Source organism: Larus michahellis, chromosome 1, assembly GCF_964199755.1.
Source record: "Larus michahellis chromosome 1, bLarMic1.1, whole genome shotgun sequence".
In the NCBI taxonomy this organism is placed as follows: Eukaryota; Metazoa; Chordata; class Aves; order Charadriiformes; family Laridae; genus Larus; species Larus michahellis.
In genome coordinates this window covers 163,399,653-163,423,596 of record NC_133896.1, presented here as the reverse complement: position 1 = coordinate 163,423,596, position 23,944 = coordinate 163,399,653, and the positions used below count along the sequence as shown (strand labels likewise).

The window sequence follows — 23,944 nt, the reverse complement described above, 5'->3', positions numbered from 1 at the left end:
ATCTTTTCAAAAATGCTATGCAGTAATTACTTCAGATTAAAGTACAAAAAGATAGGTTTGTAATGCATTTAGATAACTCTAATTCACCTTCGACATTCAGAAAAGGATTTTCTCCCATATGTCCATCAAAGGAAAAATCCTAATTGTGTTTGGCACAATACCTGGGACTTATTGATCCAGCACAAACAATTATATTTGAACCTAATTGTTATGGTATTTAATTATTGAATTCCACCTCTATATGACTATGACTATGCAGTCAAATAAAGTCAAACAAGTAAAGTTAAGAACATTTTCCATGCTTTCTAGAATGAGTGAAAAAGTAGTTTCGCTGGTTTTACAGACAGCAAAGATGCTATAACTAAAACAAAGATACCAAAAGAACCCCTCAGCCTACCATAAATATCTAATGACAAAACCATCTCTACACTGGATTATAATACACAGTAACATCCTGCTCTTAAGAAAAGAGTCAGCAAAGGGCTTCCAGGCAGACACAGTCATTTGAGAGGTGAAGGTGGCTTCTGCCATAGAGCCACGTCTCTTCATTTCACTGGCCATGACAGAGAGATGCAAAGGTCAGCCTTTAGCCCTACTCCTCCAAACCAGGCCTACAAGAACTATCTGCCCTCCGCTAAGCACAAGGCTGTAACGCTCCTCGACTTCTCCTGTGACCCCCACCTGCACAACATGGGGACACAAGTACTTTCTATATACCAATGGGTGGGAAGAATCTGGCCTTTAAAAATTTTAACGTTTTAAATTTCATCTCTAGAGACGTGGTTCTTCTGCCTTTGACAGATATTGTGCATGCCAACCTGGGAGAGAGGATTTTCCTTTCCTGATTAAACATTTAAGAGCACACATAGCATTTCATTATTAAATGATTAAAGATACATATTAACTGGAAATGACGTGTTACATTATGCCCACATGCTCCTTTATCAATCTTCAACAGGCAATTACTTTACAGTAATAGCTCTAAAAGGAGCATTTCTCAGGGATGCATAACAACACAGTGTTCTCCGCAATCAGGTACAAATACCCTAAGATAGAACCTAGCAGATCTCAACAGGCATAGGTTGTTTCAAGCTAACATAACCATGGCACCATAGCCTGGCCAAAGGATTGGTTCTGTGTTCGCAATACTTCAATTGGCCTAAGAATCCAGTATAAAAAAGCAAAATCACTGTACATTATTCTATGTTAGACACCCACAGTGCTTGAACTCTTATTTGCTTAAAAGTGCACACATTTAAATGAGGAAGAGAGAAAAAAATGTAAATTTTCCTGTACAAAACCAAAATTACTGTCAAACTGATTTTTGGGGCTTTTTTCCTCAGAGGAGTGTAGGAAGAAATTGAAATGTAGTATCATCTTCGAGGAGGTACACCCCCTCAGTTGGAGCACGACTATTATCAACTATTTCATTCTCTCTTCCTAGCTGCTTATAATCACCTTTTCAGCAAATATGAACATTTGCTGAGAAGGATGGAAGCAAAGCACAGATGTCAAAATTTCCACAGAAACATGGAAATGCTTCTGTTCGACGCCAGCTTCTTTCATCAAACATTCTTTCCTCTACTACTGAAATTCCATTTTCTAAATAATAACAAAAAAAAGCCCTTCACATTTTGTTTTGTGCAGCTAACGTTGTCGAAAGGTTCTTCTGCATGACTGTGCTTGTATACAAAAAAAATTGACATCTAAAGTGGTATCTGTGCAGCAAAACACTGCAGGTAGCCCCTATAAACATAGCCCACAGCACTTAAGGTAAATTCTGCAGAAGATAATCCCTTTTTAATATATAACGTAGAAAAGAATTCTCAATATCTAAAGCAAATGCTCTCTAGACCAGTTTCATAAAAAACAGCAGTAAATCTTGTTCTGTCACAAAGAGGTTTTACAAGACCTTTTAAGAAAGTATAGAAAGTAATCTCACAAACTATTGTACACTTTCAGTATTAGTGTAACTTGCCTTTGACAAATAATTACAGTTTGCAAAAAGCATTAAGTACAAAGTGACTACCCTTAGTATGTCAAGGCACACTGGTTAGTAACACATTCTGTTGGGGAGTATCATAACTTCCTTGCTTATTATTACAGAAAAGTTGCTACTGAAATGGCTTTTTAAAAATTATGTTTTTAAGTTCTATCCTTTAAAGAAAAGCCAGCAGCAAGAAGAATGTACAGATTACATACATAATATTATCAATTTACAATCATTTAAATTCAGTTATTTCAAATCTAGGAAAAGAAAAATGGCAGCTATTTCCCACGTATTTAACAATGCAATTGCAAATTTTATTTAGATAATCAATTAGAGGAAGTCATCCAGCAATAAAAACCATCTCCAGATTCTTAAAATCTGCCATGTATTTGCTAAAAGCTGAGAAAAATTTGGCACTTCCAATAGTAACTTATCAAATGGAAAAAAAGGCAGTAAGATGAGCATTTTGAGGAATAATCTTTAAAATTAAAAGAAACAATGTGCAATGACCTCAGAAGGTCACCCCTGGACATATACCCCTGGACATATTTAACCAAGATCCGTAACATACTGCTTTCTCTCTCTTTAAATAAATAAAACACATATATTTAAAATATTTTAACTATTTTAAAGAAATAACATTTAAAATAAAATGTAAAATATTTAAAACATTTAAAAATCTGTATTGTGAACTTAAAAAAAGTCAAAATCTTTGTAACTTCATTATGGTACCTGATTATTTCCAATAAATTTTAAAATCACTGGGCCACATTTATCAAAGTTGATCCTAAATTTCACCCTCTTGAGCCAGATGCATCCAGCACTCAAGGGGGTAGATTAACTATTATCACAGACGATCTGATTTAATGCAGTTTCCACACTTTTATCTAAAGACATGTTTAAAGAAGATGAGTCGTGAAATTAGAGAAGGCACTGCTGTAACTGCTTCTTACTTAGAATTAAGGTAAGTTTACTCTACACTGCTCACATACAGACGATTTGGAATTAAAGAGAGATGTACCACAAAACATGAATTAGAAGCTGCAGCTTTTGTTGCTATTTGGGAGACACCTAGAAATTCTGGGACCCTGCTACATAAGGGAAGTAAAGCATGACTGCATTACACACATTAAAGATGTTCCAAGAACAAGAAGAAAAAGCTATTATCTGCATTCCATCTTTTGGTCTTCATCAGCCTCCCACTGAAATAAATGGACCACTGAAAGTCCCATGGAGCCATTTTTAAAGGAAGTCTGCAATTTCAAGACAACAGAAGATCAGAACAGAACTTAGTTCCAATTTTTACATTTACCTTTGTCAAAACTGAAAAAAAATATAGCTGAGTCTGTAAAGAAAAAAGAGACTGGCTCTCATACATGGACTCTCTAATGCTGTTGCCTAGAAAAGTTCCCTATTACTGTGATTACTCCTTCAACAAAATTGGAATGTGAGCCTACAAAACCCTCCCTGTTCACATCCCCACGCTTACCATTTGCCCAAGCTGTCACTAGCAGTAACACAGCTCAGGCATGTCTACAGGACCCAATGTTGACAAACACAAGCTCATTTTCCCTATACACTCATTGGCTTTGAACCAGCTGCATTAGTTCAGTAGCTTGCACACAGCTTATCGGCTCACGCACGGAACTGTGCGAACGCGGCTACACAGCTTCCCAGCCAGACGTGGCTTGTGTCCAAGGAGCTTGGAGCACAGGCAAAGAGAGTGTGGATCTGTCTAAAGCACTCTTACCATGGCAGATGGATGGAGCTACACACAAAGAAACAGATTGCGTTTGCTCCATTTATAGTATGCACTTGTCATGCGGAAGACAAGATATACTGAGGTCATCATTAAAAAGAAGATGGTTGCCTACTGCTGCCACACAATAAAATACAACCCCTCTTTTCCTACGTATTGAAATCTGAGATTATTGAAAAATACTACCATGTTGTAAATATTGGCGATAAATGCTTTTTACAGCTCACTACTGCATATTTGTATTCCAGTAGATACTAAGTTCATCATTCTCTTTGCAAAGTTGAGCATCCACAGGTTCCTTTTTAAAGTCTGTGTCTTGATCTGTATTGTCTAGATACCCCTCTAGATTACAGAAATCCAGTTTTTTAAAACGTCGATGTATTTTTATTGACAAGCTGCTTCCTAGTCCTAGGCCTTCGAAGAGAGTCTCTGCTAAAATTCAGACAACACGAGGGCTCTGCGGTATGCTCCAACAGATCACACTCTCAGCTATCAAAGGACTGCTGCGGAGGTCACCTCTATTGGCAGGCTAGATTCAGCCTGCCGTGCCAAACACTGGTGTTCAGCTCAGTGAAACATGCTATCCAGTCCCACCCTCTTACTTGTTCCCTCATTAAGCCTTGCAAGGAATATTGCAGTTTTCCTCAGTGTCCGTGTCTGGAAGACTCTAGCCCATTCAGCCGCCGTGAAAGAGCAGAAGTGGGTGCAAAGATCTGGCCCCCACGTCCTGCAATTACACTGATGATAGGCTGCTTTGTCCCTTAGCTGTATAAATATATACACCACTGGAAAGTACGCAAAAAGGACTCTAAAATGATAGCATAGGCATTATTCAGGTGGATACATTGCTAAAACCTACTTACTTTCTTTTCAATATTTTGTTGTAATAACTTGCAATTATACACACAATTGTTTTGGAACATTTTATTAGCGGTATATCCAATTTGGCTGGATGCCTTTCCTGAAGTGTATTCCCCCTTCTGCCTCCCCCCTCCACTCTCACCCTCAAGTTCTGAATTACAATATTGTAATTCGCACTGTCTGGTATTTTGACGATGCTACCACTGTAATTTAGGTGGCTGACATGTCAATCTCATATTCTTGCACCAAGCAAGACTGTGAATAACACAGAACAACAATATATTAACTATGCGTAACACCTCCTCTGTCCCAAATTGCAAACCACTTTTTTAAAAAACAAAGATAGATTAAAAGTCCACATGAATGACTTACTTTTGCATTCAGAGGGCACACAGACAGTGCACTCCTAAAAAGCTGTTCTTCTGACCTCCACTGACTGCTGCGGAGTGCACAGCGCATAACATTTATCAATAAGATTCCAAATACTGCCACAGCAAGAATTTTCTAAAGGAATGAGAGACAAGTTAAGAAACAAACCATTCAATTGAAGCGCTTCATCATCAACTTTACTGATTGTTTTGACGGTACCTTTTTCTTGGCTTGCTTACTCAAGAGACTAAATCCATATGTAAACAGTATACAATATCCAATACTGGGGAGGTAGATGACTCTCTCTGCAATAACAAATCCTACTCGGAAGAACAGGTTACTTGCAGGAAGAAAAGGGATAATAAGAAATCCAAGTCCCAGTGTAAGAATTCTGCAAACAAGAAAGATTCTCAAATCAACCGCAAATCTTAACAGAAGTACCTTTTCCACTTATAAACTTTATTTAAACATTGTAGAAGGACGTGCATATGGAAATGTGCATTCAAAAGCAGCCTTTGGGTATTACATAACAAAATCAAATTAAGTTTCAGTGAGGTTTTGACACTTCACTCCATCAGGCACTAAATTCTAAAATCCTAGCTGCGATTCCCAGAAAAGCAATGTTCATGCTTCCAAGCCAGAAAATAGCCCCATTAGACATTAATGACATAATTCCCATTTAAAATAAACCGGCAGGAAAAGTAATGGTACTGTTTATTTTTAGAACTGTCTAAAAGCACCTATTTTTGGAACTAGTAAGTCAGTAACAGGGGAAAAAATATAGGTCACTGCTATAGAGGAAACTTAGGTACATGTCCTACTGAGAGAGCGTTTTCTTTCCTAACAAATACATCAATAGTAGAATCCACTGTGCTTAACCACCTGAAAGTCAGTCATCTAAGCTCCTTCTATAGTTCAGAGAGAGACCTTCTTTGGTTTAGGTATCTGTGTTAGGATGAGTAATCCTCAGCAGGTAACTGGACTATACAGAGCTTAGACAACTGACACTAGGTACCCTGCTTTTACAGAACTGACGTAAGGCAGTATGAATCCCAGGTCTGTGTCAGGTGTTTGTTATAAAGGCCACAGGCATGATAGTTTTCTACTCTAATATATTACAAATAAATTTCTATACTGTAATGAAGATCTGTCCTCTTATTCTTTTCTCATCCCCAAGAGTCTTAGATCTTCACTATACTTTTTGTCTTTACTTTTGACTAAAAAAACTGTTCAGCAATATAGGCTTAATGTGGTTATTTTTGTAGAAAGTATGACATCACTTGTAGCAAGAATTCCACCGCTCTCCAAAATGACTTTATCTATGCAAATGAGCATAGGAGCAGTGGAAAAGAAGGCAGGTGGGATGTTAACATTGGAGGGGATGAGGGGGAAGAGATGAAATTACAGAATACTACAGAAAAGAAAAAGAAAATATTCAGCACTCTGAACAACAGAATGACCTTGTTGTGATTGAGCTTTTGAAAAAATTTTAAAGAATTGAGAAAGGAATTATTCATTAAATCCATGGGAACAGACCCTGAAAAGTTAAAATGAAGCCCTTAGTGAGACAGAAGAGTTAAAAATTATTTTTTTTAGTTGTTTGGGTAAAGTACAAGATGTTTCCTCAATAGATACTATGAGTCACCATTTGATTTTTTAATCGTCTGGCCACGGCCAGCATTTATACCTCCTTTCAAGGCACATCTCCTCTTTCTTTCATTATTAGGAGACGATTAAAGGAGATGATGAATTGTAAGTAGCAGGGGCAACAACATACATCAATTCCTACTCTGTTGTGAGCACAGATTACTTTTTACCACCTACAGTGTTAAGGATCTCAAAATGCCATTTAAGGGATAAAACAGAGCAGCCATCCATACCTCCTCCTCCGTTTCCCACTAGTCAATGTACAGCGATGGGCCCAAATTGGGATAAAACTGTAATGACAGCTATAAATATTTATTTGAACTGCATTTGCTAGACATTGGTTCCAATGAATTGTTAAAATTATCAGTAGTGGATTTAACCAAATAATACTGTACTCACGTTGGCCGGGCATCTAAAATTCATCACTGTCTCTTACCTTCTCTTATGGCTGTCTTCTGAGCACAGAGCTTGGCCTATCAGACCAATTAGGCAGAACCAAAGTGCTGCTAGTGCAATTATCCTCCAGTCGCTGACGGATTTAATGAGGGGTATGCAGCCCATTGACCAATCAAAACACAGCCACCAGGGACACAACAGCAACCATGCATTCAACGAATAGTAGTAATTATAGTTTATAGCCTGTCAGTCAAAAAGAAAACAAACATTTATTTGATACTAAACTTAAGGGTGGGGGGGGTTAACTTTAGTTCTTCTCTCTGCTATTGTTTGCCTTATCACAAAACATATTTTCTACAATAAAGAGGCCTTAAATACTGGTAGACTAAAACTAGTTACATATCCTATACAGCTGTGAAATTAATTTTTAAATTTTTCTTAAACATAGCTAGGTGGCTGTCCTATTCAGAACAGGGAAATTAAATTCTGTGCTTTCTAACCAATATCCACATGTAAAAAGAATAATCTCCTACAATCGGAGACAGTACAAAAGACATTGCCCACTGTCTTCGCCCTTCATTCTCCATCTCCAGAAGGAGCTTTAATGCAGTCAGAGATACAAAGCCAAGACATACTCCAAATGTACCAGACCAGAACTTTAGGCTATTTTCTTCAATTGTGAAAGAACAGATGAAAAGCCAAGCACAGTATGTGGAAAAGGGATGAAACCCAGCAAAAGATAAATTCTTGCATGCATGGGAAAAATAGCGAGTAAATGGAAATGTACTTCAACATGTGCAGTGCATGCTAAATTGAATACAAAGAATATACAAGGTATACTATTTTTAAAAAATTACAGAAAATCACGACAGCAGCACAAGGGAACGTGACTCATCAGATATCCTGAAACGTAAAGACCGCCCACTTCATTGTTTCTTTGAAGCACACGAAATTCAATTTGATGACAAAGACAAATGTTCTGAGTTGTCCAGAAAAAAGCAACTTCATAACTTACTCTCACAAACAGACTGTCTGCAAATGAAGCCGGGTTGTCTACTTCAGTGAAAGCTGGTGGCCCTGTGCCCATAATCCTCCAGCGTATATAAAGTATACTGGCCCCTCCAGACATCAGAAGAGTTATCCTGAAAAGCAGCCCCTTTCTTAACAGCCCAGCATTCTACAGGAAAGACAGAAAAAAACCTGCTCATATAAAAAACATTATTTTGTTCTCTTCACAGATACATTCACATCCTTTTCACCACTATCTTAGAAAGAAGAGGCTATTCCTGTGCATTTTTGCTATTAGAGTTGACATTTTTATTATTTTTGCAGTTACTAGAAAGCTCTCAAACTTTATTATGTTTTCATTGACTAATTGCAAAATATTTTTTGCAAACATTTTCATTTCCTTCTCAATTAGAAAAATTTTTAGTTCAAGAAATCTCTCTTCTACAAATCCTCAGTAACTCTACAGCTGATGTAATTTTACACAGCGATTTCTGATAGGGAATTTGAGCAGAATACAGCCTTTAGTATACGGCGTGTTTTCTTTTTAAAATGGAGGATGTTACTTTGTGAACTTTGTTTTAAATAGCCATATACAGTTGACTGCTTATCATGGAAAGTTTTTGTCCACTTAGGTTTCTTCAGAGGTAAAATTACATGCATACAACAAGAAAACTGCATAGTTAGAAACTGGGAGGAATTAGAAACTGAATTAAAATTTTCACAATCACTAACGTGATTAAAAAGCTAGTGACAGACAGGCACCCAAATAATTTTGGTCAGGCTAAAATTACCCAAGATCTAAAAAAAAATTGTGTTTAATCTACATTAACGCAGTTGATTTACATGACATTTTATAACATACACTCTAGGGTCTAAATAAGACAATTCACATAAAACATAGAGAAGTGATGTCATAGAAGCTAGATTTGACAGACTTTTCAATTTTTCCCTCCGCGAAGTAGAACACATTTTCTCCAAGCACACATCAGTTTCATAAATGAAAAGAAAACCACTGTATACTGTAGATGTTCTTCAAGCTTCACCAGTAGAGACTGGAAACAGAATCATCAGTAACTACAACGACATCCCTGTCACAGCTTTGAGATGCAAATCCAAGCTTCCAAACCCTACCCAGCTAGCAAACGGTAACTCAGATAGGAAATGAAGGACATAGCTTCTCTCTGACCACCTGTATTACAGTGCTGTGGGGCTGCCTTAGAGCTTTCGGAAACCTGATGGCTGAAATTGTTCTACGCAGCTTCAACAAGACATTAGAGAAGCAGAAGATGGAAGACGGGAGTTTCTCTGAGATGAGAGATCATTTGGGCTACTTCTCTTTCCATTCTACACATCTGAAGATGAAAGCGTCAGTACACAATGGATTTTTCCATGGAAGAGTTGACTTAAAAGAAGAGTTGATCTTAAAAAATATGGTTGTGTAATCTCCAGTATTAGCTTTCCTTTATTCCTACCTTCCTCCCTTAGTCTGATATGCTTCTATTACCTTTAAAAACCTACCTGATAGGTATACATGATCACCTCTATTCCTCCGTGGGAGCTGGCACATTGATTATTATTACCTTTTATTGCAATATGCTGATTAGAAAGTACCACCATAATTATTTAGATCAGTATTAGTTATACCTGAAGACTAAAAAAAAAAAAAAAAAGTAGACAGACATCTGACAGCGGCCTGGCTGAAGATAAAAGTTAAGTTTAAAAGCAATATTCAGATGGCTTTTTAATATTTGTAGTTGATAACAGAGCCATCATAAAATATTTAGCTGAATGCCTAAGGATAAAGACGTTTGTAATGCTGATTTTACGTAAGTTAGCCTTTGTGCTCAAATGGTTACTCCCAACTTACACATCTCAGCAACCAAAGTCACCACAATGAGGATTACAGGAAAACCGCTCCTAAAAACTGGTTTTGGAAAAGCATTGTGCTACAAAGGAAAACCATATAGTGAAAATTTATAACTACCTTATGACAGATTAACTACATAAAACCTCTTCTCCCAGGCTTCATTTCATGTAACAGTACATGCAGCTTCTTAAAGGCCAGATTTCACAAATTGCCACAAAATCTCTTAGTAGGCAGAATTTTAAAACTGGAAGAAGTGTAAACGTATCATCTTTGATTTAGAGTTAGCTGGAATCTGGCATGAAACTGAAACCTGTCTCAATTGAGAAGAAAAAAATATCAAGCCTGTCAGTGTTTAAGAGGCATTTGGAAGATGCCCTTAATAACATGCTTTAAGTCGGCCCGGAAGTGGTCAGGCAGTTGGACTAGGTGATCATTGTAGGTCCCTTCCAACTGAAAATATTCCATTCTATTCAATCTAAATCTACTCTCTTTCAGTTTAAAACCATTGCCTCTTATCCTGTCACTACAGTCCCTGGTAAAAAGTCTCTCTCCAGCTTTCTTAGAAGCCCTTTTTATATATTGAAAGGCAACAATGAGGTCTCCATGGAGCCGTCTCTTCTCCAGGCTGAACAACCACAACTCTCTCAGCCTGTCTTCATACAAGAGGTGCTCCAGCCCTCTGACCATTTTGTCACCCTCCTCTAACAGGTCCATGTCTTCCATGCCCGCTCAGAGCTTGATGCAGCTCTGGCTGGGGTCTCATGTGAGCGGAGCAGAGGGGCAGAATCACTTCCCTTGACCCACTGGCCATGCTTTCTCTTATGCAGCCCAGGATACGGTTGGCTTTCTGGGCTGCAAGCACACGTTGCCAGCTCATATCCAATTTTTCATCCACCAGTATCTCCAAGTTCTTTTCCACAGGGCTGCTCCCAATCAATTCATCCCCCGGTCTGTACTGATATTGGAGATTGCCCCTACCCAGGTGCAGGACCTTGCACTTGGCCTTGTTAAACTTCATGAGGTTCACATGGGCCCACTTCTCAAGCTTGCCAAGGTCCCTCTGGATGGCATCCTTTCCCTCAACTGCACCACTCAGTTTGGTGTCATCTGCAAACTTACAGTGGGTGCACTCCATTCCACTATCTATGTCATTGATTGTCCTGGTTTTGGCTAGGATAGAATTAATTTTCTTACTAGCAGCTTGTATAGTGCTATGTTTTGGATTTACAATGAGAATAATGTTGATAACACGTGAATGTTTTTAGTTGTTGCTAAGCATTCAAGGACTTTTTCTGCTTCTCATAGAAGTTGAGAGGGAGCATAGACGGGATAACTGACCCAAGATGGCCAAAGGAATATTCCATACCATAGACGTCATGCTCAGTATATAAATGGGCATTGGTTGGGGGGCAGGGATCTGCAATCACTGCTTGGGACAGGCTGGGCAATCAATCACCAGGTGGTGAGCAATTGCAGTGCACTACTCATTTTGTACATTCTTTTACCATGATTATTATTATTTTCTCTTCTGTTACTGTTCTATTAAACTGCCTTTATCTCAACCCACTAGTTGTGGGTTTTTTTCTCTCTCTTCTCCCTTTCTCACTGGGGGCAGGGAGAGTGAGTGAGTGGCTGCATGGTGTTTAGCCGCTGGCTGGGGTTAAACCACGACATTGATGAAGATGTTAAATAGTATTGGTCTGAGTATGGACCCTTGAGAACACTGCTCATTACAGTTTCCACTTGGACATTGAGTCACTGACTGTAATTCTTTGGATGAGGACATCCAGTCAATTCCTTATCTATCTAACAGTCCATCAGTCAAACCCATATCCCTCCATTTGAGCAGCAAAAATGTTGTGGGGGTCCATATCAAAGGCCTTACAGAAATCCAGGTAGATGACACCAGCAGCTTTTCTCTTGTACATTGATGCAGTCACTCCATCATAGAAGGCCACTAGATTAGTCAGGCATGATCTGCCCTTAGCGAAGCTATGTTGGCTGTCTCTAATCACGTCCCTGTCTTTCATATGTTTTGACATAACTTCCAGGATGATCTGTTCCATGATCTTACCAGGCACTGATGTGAGGCTGACTGGCCACTTATTCCTAGGGTCCTCCTTGTTACCTTTTATTTCCATCACTTTAATTCTGAACTGGCTCTGCTTTAGTGACCTACAGCTCTAGACTCTTTCCTTGTCATATGCTAGTTGACATTACTCTCATTATACAGCAAAATTCTCCAGCATTCCTATGTGCTGCCTGAAATACTCCTGCACCCCTCACTTAGCTGTTCTTGGTCAAATATACTGTTTCGGTTCTAGAGATTCCACTTTCACTGATTTCCCTCTGAAGCTCTCACTTGACTCTTTGCAAAGTAATTTAAAAGCTCCGCAGGACTTGTGCTACTCAGAAATATGAGCAAGACTTCTCTGCAGTGAAACCACTGATTGATGCAAAGTACAATGAATATTCCTTTGCCTTGCTGAACCTTGGATGGGAGAAACAAACGATTTAGCTGTTGAACAGTAGTGATGTTCAAGAAGGCTGTTGTTCTATTTGGCTGCTATCAGTCATTCACCTGAGGCTGACTGTTTCTGTGATTTGCTTGCTAGGGCAAATACTAGGTGCCAGATTCCACTTGACCCAATACCAGATAAAGTGATATCAACAAAAGTCAGAAATTCGATCCTTAGCGACTATCAGGGCTTACATATTTTTTCTTTTAAACTCCAAAGCTAATAGGAACTCTCTCCTGTTTGGTAATTTGTAATCTGAAAAAAACAACCCAGTGTAATACTTTAGTGGTACTGGCCAAATTAGACATAATATTTTTTTAATGTACTTTTTCAAATATCTAGCTATCTCATTCGAGAATCTGAATACATCTCAATACATCTCTCTCTCTCTTTACTCTGACCAAACTGTGTTAAACAATGGTTTCAGGTGTATAGCTACTGACCCTGGAGAACCTGTTGCATCAAGCAATCAGCTCTTCCACACTATATTTTTAACATACTGTTGAGGGAAGTGTGGAATGGATTTTATGAGATAATGCAATTCTAATGCTATCCCATTACTGCTCATGTCGCTGTAAAGATGTCATAGTGCATTGTCTTACCAGGCTGCCTGAAAATACCTCTATTTTTTTTAATTCTCAACAACAATGAAATTGTCAGAAGTTGTATCTTTGTCTTTTAGTACATGACTATCTGAATGGCCAGAATGAAAAAAACTCTGAGGACTCACCTCCAATGACTTGTCCTTATGTAGTAACTTTTGAATAAGTTCCAAAACATTTAGCTTGTTAATCACCAGTGCGTCAAACACTGCATTCAAACCCTAAGCAACCAAGAGAAAAATAAGAGCATAAGATAGAGCAGCTAACCACAAATATTTTTTAAATATATCTTAAATTCCTCTTCTTCTATGAGTTACTGTACATGTGAATTCTGATTCCAAACAAGTAGAGAGATACACTGGTAGTGATGATGGCAGATTAAGAACCTGAGCTCAGATGAGTAGAATATCATGTTACTGTAATGGGGATTCTCCTGCTACATGGAATAACCCTTCAGGGAATATCAAAAATCAGCAAGCTAAACCCCATATGCATGGTCACAATGGTATTCTGCTCTCTGTCTTCTTTCCCAAATGTTCCACAGCGTAAACGCTGCAGTCAAAAGCTAAGGCTTCTGTCAGTAAGGTGGAGTTTATTTAAGCCTTCTACTTATTTTTTTTGCTGTGCAGCATGGTTATCTTTTGACTGTCAGGTTTCAGAAATACTATTTTTAAAGGGTACATAAATTGTCACAACAAAGGCTCAGAAAGATTTAACAGAGGTATATACATAGTGGAAGTTGCTGAAAAAAAGCAAAGTTCTATGTGACATCAGCCGTATGTGACAATGTTTTATGTGACATCAGCCATTACACATAAAACTAGAGCATATTCAGTGCTTTGCAGCACTATACTTGTACATCCTATGCCCAAGCAAGCAACCAAAATACGTCCAGGGGTAATTCTGTTAAGGTGACCAGCAAAATCCAACTTTAACATTTTCCTGTCAATGTTTCAGCAATCACCAGCCACGACAATCCTTGAACATTTAGCCTATATTCTAATAACTTTGGAAATTACCTCAATGTTCTAAAGACTGAATGGAAAAAAAGACAGTAAAAATAGTTCCAGGTGAGCCAAAGTTAGGACACTGGGAGGCCACAAGTCTCTTTCTGACAGTCAAAGGGAGAAGACAGGAGATAGGTTAGAGAGTGGCGTGGTTCCACATAGAAAGGCCACCTGGAAGTTAAAAGGCTTTTGGCTCACTTGCATGGAGATAGGAAGGCATGACTCCTGCTGAAAAATACATTCAGCCAATAGGCAATCTTTTTAATGTGTGATTTATCCTTTAATCCCTCTGACCTGTCCCCCTCAGCACAAAAAAAAATAAAAAATAAAAATCATACTATCAATGCAACCGGAAATAAATAAAACCCCCAGATCCAATAACAATTCTGTGTCTGCTAGCTCAAATTATTACTCATATCACTAAAGGAAATAATCACACCATGTTTTAAGAGAATTCCTTATGTTTTCCTTACAGACACCTTTGAAAAATACATCACTTTACAAACATCCATCCAAAAATAATGTCCTAAAGCAACAAGTTTCCTGTAATTTCTTCTCCCTTTTTTTCTAGCAATGACAAGAGGGTCCTTGCTGCAAATAATTCTTCTGATTCTGTTGCTTTATCTATTTCAGTTAAAGCTACAAATGGGATTTATTTATAAGATATATGGCTATATAAAAGGTAAAAATCACAGATGTAGCATTTCAGGTGGCCGATTTGGTCACCCAAAACAGAAGGTCTTCACTGAAGTAATAAAAAGCAAGAGCACAATGAACATGAATAGTATATCTGTTTGTATAGACAGATCCTTACATAAGGGACAGAAGGAAGAGATTCAGTATTAGAAATGCATAAACAATGACCCTACTTCTAATTACACTTTTCACAAGAGGGTACAGCTTTTAAAAATGCTCTCCTCCAGTTATGTCTTTGTTCATACGCCTTCAATGAGAGGTTTGAAGGCCCCTCTATCTCGACAATTACATTCAAAAACAAGGCCAATGAACACAATACGCACTGAAACTAACACTGTAAATCTTTTAAATTTTGCAAAGATACAAAAGATAAAATGAAGAATTCCAACAGACTGGCAGGGATACAATCAAGACAGATCTACTAGAATACTGTTTTTTGTCAACATTAACTAGTTTTCTGAACAGAACAAAAAGGTGTGCATGCGATTAGCTGTGGAGAAGATTCATCTCTGGAGGCTTTACAACTGCACCTGACAGATGCTGAAGTCAAAATTCAGAGGATTCTTACCAATATTGTAATTCCTTGTTCTTTGCATAGCATGGCTACCGCACCTAGGATGACACTCACCAGCACCCAGAATATAGAAAAATTATGTCCTTCCTTATCTGTCAAAATAAAGCACATCATAACATTGGGTTTATACATTTAAAGGTAAAGTTGTAAATCTAAGTTAAAATTAGAATTTTAAAAACATACAGCATTTAATCTCACTATCTTTTCTATCAGTCAAGATCTGGATACACAGACTTAAAAAGCATAGGGGACCTCCTGCAACATGCTGGCATTTGTCCCTTTATTGCAGTCATTTTCTGTTCTCAGAGACATTAGAAACCTCCCTGTTTGCTAGACGTTTTAGCCAGACTAATTAGAATGGCAGAAGCTTCACATAGTTTCCACAATTCATCATCTGGAAAGGTTAATTTCCAATAGTTAGACACATTTATCATCTTTAGCTAGAGCTCTATCATTACTGGCCATTCTCTTCCAAGCTATCACAAGCACAAGAAATTCTTTCTAATGGTTACACATGAAGTGTCACACACACAAACTGTTTTAACTGTAGTCTAATCTACAAAGGCACAACGAGCTGCTTCTCTGGGGCTGCTGCATTTAGCAAGTACCTCATGTCATTTCATTAGCACTGCAATGGAATGCCACGGAGCTCAAAAATTTCAGCATCTCAGCAGAGAAGCAGTTAGTTCTTGCACTCAGGAAGCAGTTTTACAGCAGGGTGAGGAACTCTGGGGTTAAGAGATCAAGAGTAACTACAGCTTCTACTCAAAGAAAGAGTCTTTAAAGACTGCACCATGTAGCTGATTTTGGGTACTACAAGCAGGTATTTCTGAGATTAATGTAACAATAAGCCCTACTTCAGCCAAGGTACCATCACACACACAGTAGATGGGTACTTCACATAAAAACATATCTGTCACAACCTCTACTCCACAGGCGCAAACAACAGAGGGAAGCACTCAGCTCGTTCAGAGGCAGTTTCTTGATTCAAGCAACATGGGTTCTACAGGCATCACAAGAATCAATCTTTGACTTGGCACGTGAAAAAACAAAGTTGAACTCTACGTTCATTGACTGAATCCCTTTCTTACTTTCCTTCATCTCTAGAGCAGTTCTTCCCTACTGTTAATGCAGGTTTGACCCTTAGTACTTAAACAGAACTGCAGTAATGGTCTATGGAAAGGGTAAATGGCAGAATTAAGATTAATTTCACCAGAAGTAGGCACCTACGCCTATGCTAGTATAACAGGCTTCCTTTCTAACTGGTTGAGAAGGGGACACCTTTCGGGATTAAGTTACCTAATTAAATGCAGTTGTCCACCTTTTAGAGAAGTAGCTCGTTCTCTTCACTGAAGGCAAACCAGTATACTAGCTCAGATACTGTTGGGACAGATACAAACCATAACAAGTATGAAAAGATCTGCTGGCATTGGCCTCCTTTCTCATTTTGAAGCAGACTCCTTCTTTTGTGGCAGAGAGCAGAAGTTTTCATAAAAATATGTGGAAGAACAGGTTTTGAAGTTGCTTCTACCACTCCTTTCTTACCAAAGACTTAAATGTTCAACAGAGTGAATATTAAGATGTTTGAGATTCATCATTGCAATACCTAACAAGCATTTGCTTCTTCTCCCTCCACTCCAAATTACGTCTTCACAGGTGAGGTAAGACTTAACATCAGAGGTGCAGATGTTATAAAGTTAAAAGAAAGCCTTCTGAAGGAAAGAGGTCATACACATCTCAACAATACCAAAACAAAACATAGAAATACAAAATACATAATGACTAAACTAAAGAAACATTGCAAGTAAAAAAAAAAAAAGCAATAAGGAAATTCCAACTCACATCAATCATACAGAAGAACAACGGAGGGTTGCAACTCATGGAGGAGGAGGCTTCAAAATTTGTTTTCAGAATATTGCTAAGAATAAAAGGCATCTGTCTTAAATGCATCCCTTGAAGAAGTTCTTCCACTCTTCAGACTCTGCACTACAACAGACCGTTCAGCCAGTTCTTGAAATTTGTTTTTGGTTTGTTTTGTTTTTTGTTTTTAATGTAGAAACAAACTAGCTGAGAGAATGCAAAGTTGGAAGGCAAAGTAATTGACTGTGTTCACAAAATGACAATCAGTCATCCTTAGGAAGTATAAAAAGGGAGAACAGCGCACAAAGCCAAGGGACTTCATTGAGTTTACTGAAGTATACTATACTTTCTTCAGCTGAGAGATTTCTTCTTCCCAGAATCAAACTCTGGCAGAAAGAAATCAGGACAACTAAGCACTTCTCAGAGAAGCAGTATTCAGTACGCAAATACAAACTAACTCAACATGGAAGAGGGAAGTATATATAGTACGAGACCAGCTGGCAAGTCACAAATGCTTTGATGATTCAAAACATAAGAAGTAATAGGAAAAAAGGAACTAGGTCAAATTATCAAGGACGACAGTAGCACAGTCATACAGAAACAAACTCAGAAAGGTCACATCACAAAATGAGAAAGGGTATGTATGTAAAGAACAAACCCCACAATGCCATAGATAAGAAAAGCAGCAAGGATGGAGTTATTCCAATACTCAGTGGGAAAGAAAATGGACAATGCCTGGAAAACAGAAGTGTTCTGTGCCTTTTTGCGTCATTTTTTTCACAAAGAGGTCAGCTGCAATCAGATGGCAAGCACAACACCAGCAGAAAGGGAGCAAGAACAAAAGGAAAAATAGCGAACTACAAGACACAGAATTTAGAGAAAATAATCTGGTTTAAATTACAATTGATTAAATTTACTTCACCAAGTCCTATACAACCCAAAGTAATCTCAAATGTTACCTCTGAGAAATCATGAAAAACACATGAGAATCCAGAAGCTTAAAACAAAACAAAAGAATACCTACATGCCTACTTTCAAAGAGGAAAAGAGATATGAAAGAATTAACTATAGAAACAAAGCTAAACTGACTGGTCAAAATTACCCAGAGAAAAAAAACAACTTAAAACAAAATATTTTCTAAGTGACCCTCTAAAACATAAAGGAATATGATTAACTGTTTGCCATATTTTAACCGTTTATATCAAACTAAGTATAATTTCTGGTTTGGACAGGAAAATAAAGGGCCTTTCTGTAAACATCCTATACCTTGAATTCACAAAGGTATGAGAATACCACTGGAGACAGTGTGAAATATGCCAGAAAAAAATATGGGCTGCATGTAATTATTATAGAATGTGTACAATAACAGCTGGAAAACTACACTAAGAGTGTAGGTCACTGTGAAAAATGTAAAGATACATTCTGGATTGGGTCTTTCCTTTGTCTGGCTCTAATAGATAACTTAAAAAATGTGGATGATGGAAGAAAGAATATCCTGGTTAAGTCCAGGTGTGCTGCCAGGCTGCAATGGCCAGGAAGCATATTAAGGAGAAGTCAGAATTCCATTGACAAACTGAAGAAATAGTCTAGCGAAAAAACCTGATAATCGAATGCCATTCAATAGGCACACATTCAAAGTTTTGCAGAAACAAACTTGTCTTCTTGTGAACATCTCAAGTCTCGGATGCCAGGAATGTCTCAGCATTTCAAGTGTTGCCAAGCTTAAGTATGGACTCTCAAAGATGGTAAAATCACACAGCAAGAGAGAAATAATGAGGATCTTAATCCCACAGTGAGGGGTCCCATAATGAGGATCTTAAGGGAGACAGTCTCCTATAAGGTCCTTATAGGGAAGCTGTTGATGTACAGGCTGATGTGCAGTGAGGTGAACTGAAAACTGGCTGAATGGCCAGGCCCAGAGGGTGGTGATCAAGTGGCACAAAGCTGTGCTGGAGACCACAAACTAGCGGTGTACCCCAGGCATCAATACTGGGTCTAATCCTGTTCAACATCTTCATTAATGACCTGGATGATGAGGCAGAGTGTACCCTCAGCAAGTTTGCAGATGACAACAAACTGGGAGGAGTGGCTTATATGCCAGAGGGTCACGATGCCATCCATAGGGACCTCAACAGGCTGGAGAAATGGGCTGGTAGGAACCTCATCAAGTTCAACAAGGAGAACTGCAAAATCCTGCACCTGGAGAGGAACAAGCTCAGGCACAGTATATGCTGGGTGCCATCCAGCTGGCAGGCAGCTTGGCAGAAAAGCACCTGAGGGTCCTTTTGGACACCAAGTTGAACATGAGCCAGCAATGTGCCCTTGCAGGAAGGAGAGCTAATAGTATCCTGGGCTGCATTAGACAAGATATTGACAGCAGGCCAAGGAAGAATATCCCTCTCTACTCTGCACTGATGAGGCCACACCTGCAGTACTGTGTCCAGTTCTGGGCTCAGTACCTGAGAGCCATGGACATACTGGAGTGAGTCCAACAAAGGGCCAGTAAAAGGGTGAAGGGATTGGAGCGTGTCTCCTGTGAGGAAAGACTGAGAGAGCTGGGTCTGTTCAGCCTGGAGAAGAGAAGGCTCAAGGGGATCTCATCAATGTACATAAATACCTGAAGGAAGAGTGCAAACGTGAGAGAGCCAGGCTTTTTTCAGTTGTGCCCAGTGACAAGACCAGAGAAAATGAGCACAAACTGAAACACCGGAGATGCTGTCTGAACATCAGGAAATACTTTTTTACTGAGAGGGTGACTGAGCATTGGCACAGGTTGCCCAGAGAGGTTCTGAAGCGTCCATCCTTGGAGATAATAGAAAGTCATCTGGACATGGTCCTGGACAAGTGGCTCTAGGTGACCCTGCTCGAGCAGGTCAGCTCGGGTGACATCCAGAGGCCCCTTCTAACTTCAACCATTCTGTGATTCTGTGATTCAAGATCTCCTCCTGAAAACCATAATCTCTGTTCCTTTGTTTTCTTTTGCAGCCTCAAAAGATCAGTACAGTCATAAACAGAATTGTAATATTATGAAAATTCATCGGTGATTAAACTTCAAAGAGAAAGGATTTCAATTAAGAAACATTTTATCTTGTGCTTGTTCCTGGGTCAATATGCACAACACCTCCCGCCCCCCAACTGCAGAAATCTCAGTAAACTAGGTCGGAAAAATAGATACAAAAGACCGTCATTCAGCAATGCCTTCAATCTTTTTTTTTTTTTAATAGTGATTTGAAAATGTAAAGCACTGCATAAGTGCTAATTATTATTATGAGATACACACATGCCAACAGAAGTAATCAGACTAACGAAGCACATTCCCCTAATACAGCACTGCTTCCCACCAGAAAAATCGTGTGTCAGAAAACGAAACCAATCTTTCGTTGGCACCTGTGCCTGGTTGAAACTGGTACACCATATTGTGAGTGGGCATTGTGCCACTCTAACAGATGGACAAAATTGTAACCATGCCAAAGAAACAGAGTACTTGCTTCTTTTTTTTTTTAAGCTAGAAAAATATAGCGTTTCTATACAAAATCAAAAAGCGTTGCTCAGATGGTCCCTCTTTAGGAGTACGTTAAGTCTGAAAGTTGAAATAACTATACAAACCATAAACGAGCCATGAGGACTCCTCCATTTAGATTGCTAGACTTAAGTATAAGCATTCCTAGAGCTAGGATGCATATACAAAGTGTTTTACAGCGTGGAATTGACTGATCCTAAATTTATGAGCAGCACACTGACGATGCACCTCAACTCTGTCTTCCTAAACACTAATCCTATTTCAAGAGACCTTATATTGCAGTGTCCTAAGTCCACAAGTCAATGAAGACAAATTCCTTACAAGTTAAGGATACGAAGAAAATACTACATCTAGAGTACCAAGCTTTAAAGTTAAACTAACAATATCCCAAACAATTACTACCAATTCAGACATTACACATTCAGCATCTCCTTCTTCAAAGCTAATTGAGCAACTTAGGGCTCAGCCAGGTGACAGCCTGGAGCAGTTTAAGAAGTCACCATCTTCAGATGAAACCTAGTAATTGATTCTGTGAAAGCACCTACTCCTTCAAAAGTCTAAGCAAAGTCAGTCATGTTGAGCTCCTGCAGGAAGTTTTAATTTTTAACTGAAATAGATCACAAACGCTCATATATTCCATTGATGTGCCCTGCCTGTGGGGATGGTGTCTTCCAACTAAACTAGTACAAATACCCATCTAGCCAAGCTCTAAGATTTCCCTGTTTGTGAATTGCTAAGCAAAGGGAGAATTAACTAGTCTTAAAGGATCACATAAGAATCCACTGTTAGAATTAACTTAAGCCTGAGATCTCCTTGTGTGTCTCCAAATGTACATACTACTGCAGCTCAGCTCAGTGTTTCACTTAATAATGAAATTACAATAGCAAATGCCATTCCTAAACATATCCAAACATCTCAAACTCGTTATATATCACTACAGTAAAGGGATCATCTATGCGTGAATAATACCATCTTGTACAAGTCAAATTTAGCACTAATTCTACAAAAAAAGGTTATAGTTTCTTCTCTACCCATTAAAATAATAAAATTGTTAATTTTTCCACATACAACTATTCCCTCCCAATATGTTCAAATATGAACAGTAGGGCACACAGTTGAAAAATCAGAGCCCGCATGTTTAATAATAGTAAATACCTCTTGACCAATTGCAAAATAGTGAACAAATTCCCCATATCTTAACAATGATCTCTTTCGCACAGGAGACTTAAACATTTTCAATCTATAGGAAAGCCTCCGTAACATAAACCTCCAATAGTCACAAAACTCATCACTACGGTCTATTTCGCATGTTTTATTAAATTGGCAATGAACTAGTAGATGATAAATGGGCGACTACCCAGAACAGAACAAAACAGAAACACAACCAGAACAAAGTCAGTTTTAGAAGACATAGCATATGAGCAAATAGTTGATCCCCTATTTAATATCCAGGCCAATATTATTCACACGAAGAAAATATCATGAACTCATAATTCTACATCGCTCAGAGACTGCCAATGCAGATGGCAAATACATGCAACTGGATCACTGTCAAGGCTGAAGACGAAGGCAAAATGAATACTATAGCAGTTTTAAAATGCCTTATGAATTCCCACAGAAGCTGCATTGCAATTCAACAAAGTTAATAACCCACAATTCCCTTCAGAACATACCTAAACAGTTGTCAGTTCGTGCTGTCTCCAAAGCCTATGCAGTGGATTTGTTCCCACAGTTGTGTTTTAAAACAGCAGGACAGAATGAGAACAACAGATTAGTTCCTTGCAAATATAAATGTTATCCTATCAAAGATGGTAACATCGAAAACTGTATATTGGGAAAAAGTAACAGAATTTTAGAACTTCAGTAAGACATCATTATAGCCCACACAGCGTGTTAAATGCTGATACTTTTTAAAAAAATTAATGCTACAGATTCTGGCTAAAAGAAACTGTCTACCCAAAAATCCACCAAAACCACAAATAAACCACATCAGACAAACAAGCTGCAGTATATCTTGAGCTTTACAAAAAAAACCATTTTCCTTTGGAAGTTTTCCAGTCTGACACTGATATTTTTCTGATCTCCTGACTGTTTTCAGTATTATATATAGTTGCCCACAGTACCCCCAAATCCTATACAGACATTTTATGAGTCCTTACTCCCAAGCAAAAAACAATTCTTACATTCATTCACATAGACATCAAGTGAAAACAAGCACTAGCCAGTCTCTCTTCTCTGACTTCTGTCTCTGTTAGAGAAGACTTCAAGAACAAGAGTTCAACAACTATGTCTGCTCTCGTGAAAAACAAAGAGATTTCTGGAACTCAACTGCGCACAAATCTCACATTGCCTTGCTGCAATAGTCAGGTTCCTTATGAAAGACTTAGATAACCTATCTGTCCAATAGTAGCATTGGGATGCTGCTGGTGATAAAACAGTATATGCTACTAAGGACACAACCAGATCAGTAGCATGAACTCAGGCTTTTCAATATTTGTTTTACGCTGATGCCCAAAGTTCATCATTAAAAGCAAACTAGAATCAAACATGTTTTGGTAACTGTATTTGAAAGACAATACAAATACAGTCCACAAATCCTGAAGGGCTTAGAGTTGTACCTCTTTTCAATACTCCAAAAGAAACACACTACCGTGCATCTATTAATAACAATTTTTAAAAATCCACCTTTGATAGCTCTTCTCCTGCTACTTCTAAAAAGCTGGCGACCTAAGTGCTATATACATGTGACAGCCAAATCCAGAAACAAGAACGCATGCAGTTGACCTACGGTTTAGGGTCATGCCGGCCTTTAATACATAAAAACCTATCAGGACAAAAGGAAATAGTATCTTAGAACATACTGGTAGATCCCACTTTTCTGCAGGATCATCATAAAGCAGCTATATTTGACTAGACACATAAGCCTGATGCAATGGAATGCACAGAGGGTTTTTTGGTTGTTTTCTCCCCCTCTCTCTTACTAACAAAGAGTATTCCACAAAGATAAATTACCATCTTGGTCTGACCTAGAAAGTGACACAATACCAACTCTTAACTTGGACTGGAACCACCGATGTGCACTGGCAGTATTGCAGACCTTCTGGATCTTGTGGATTTGCCAGCAGAAGAAAAACGTTCTGCGAGAAGAAAGGGTATTTCTTCTTTGCTGCTTAGGAGACATTGTTTAAGTCTATTCTTTAAACTATGTGTGCATATTTTTAAAATGCTTGTTCTTTACCTATATTCAGAATGGTATTAGTTTACATTTC

General features: G+C 38.4%; 1 protein-coding gene across 1 annotated transcript in view; it reads right to left on the bottom strand.

The window, feature by feature from the left end:
• The window catches only part of TMTC4 (transmembrane O-mannosyltransferase targeting cadherins 4), a 56,377-nt gene that overhangs the window by 13,160 nt on the left and 19,273 nt on the right, over positions 1 to 23,944 (bottom strand). Inside the window, exons 6-11 of the mRNA XM_074562223.1 lie at positions 15,290 to 15,387; positions 13,147 to 13,239; positions 8,038 to 8,199; positions 7,063 to 7,265; positions 5,199 to 5,370; positions 4,983 to 5,114 (exon numbers count right to left, since the gene is read on the bottom strand). Of these exons, the coding sequence (XP_074418324.1) occupies positions 4,983 to 5,114; positions 5,199 to 5,370; positions 7,063 to 7,265; positions 8,038 to 8,199; positions 13,147 to 13,239; positions 15,290 to 15,387 (860 nt within the window). The remainder of the gene's footprint in view (positions 1 to 4,982; positions 5,115 to 5,198; positions 5,371 to 7,062; positions 7,266 to 8,037; positions 8,200 to 13,146; positions 13,240 to 15,289; positions 15,388 to 23,944) is intronic.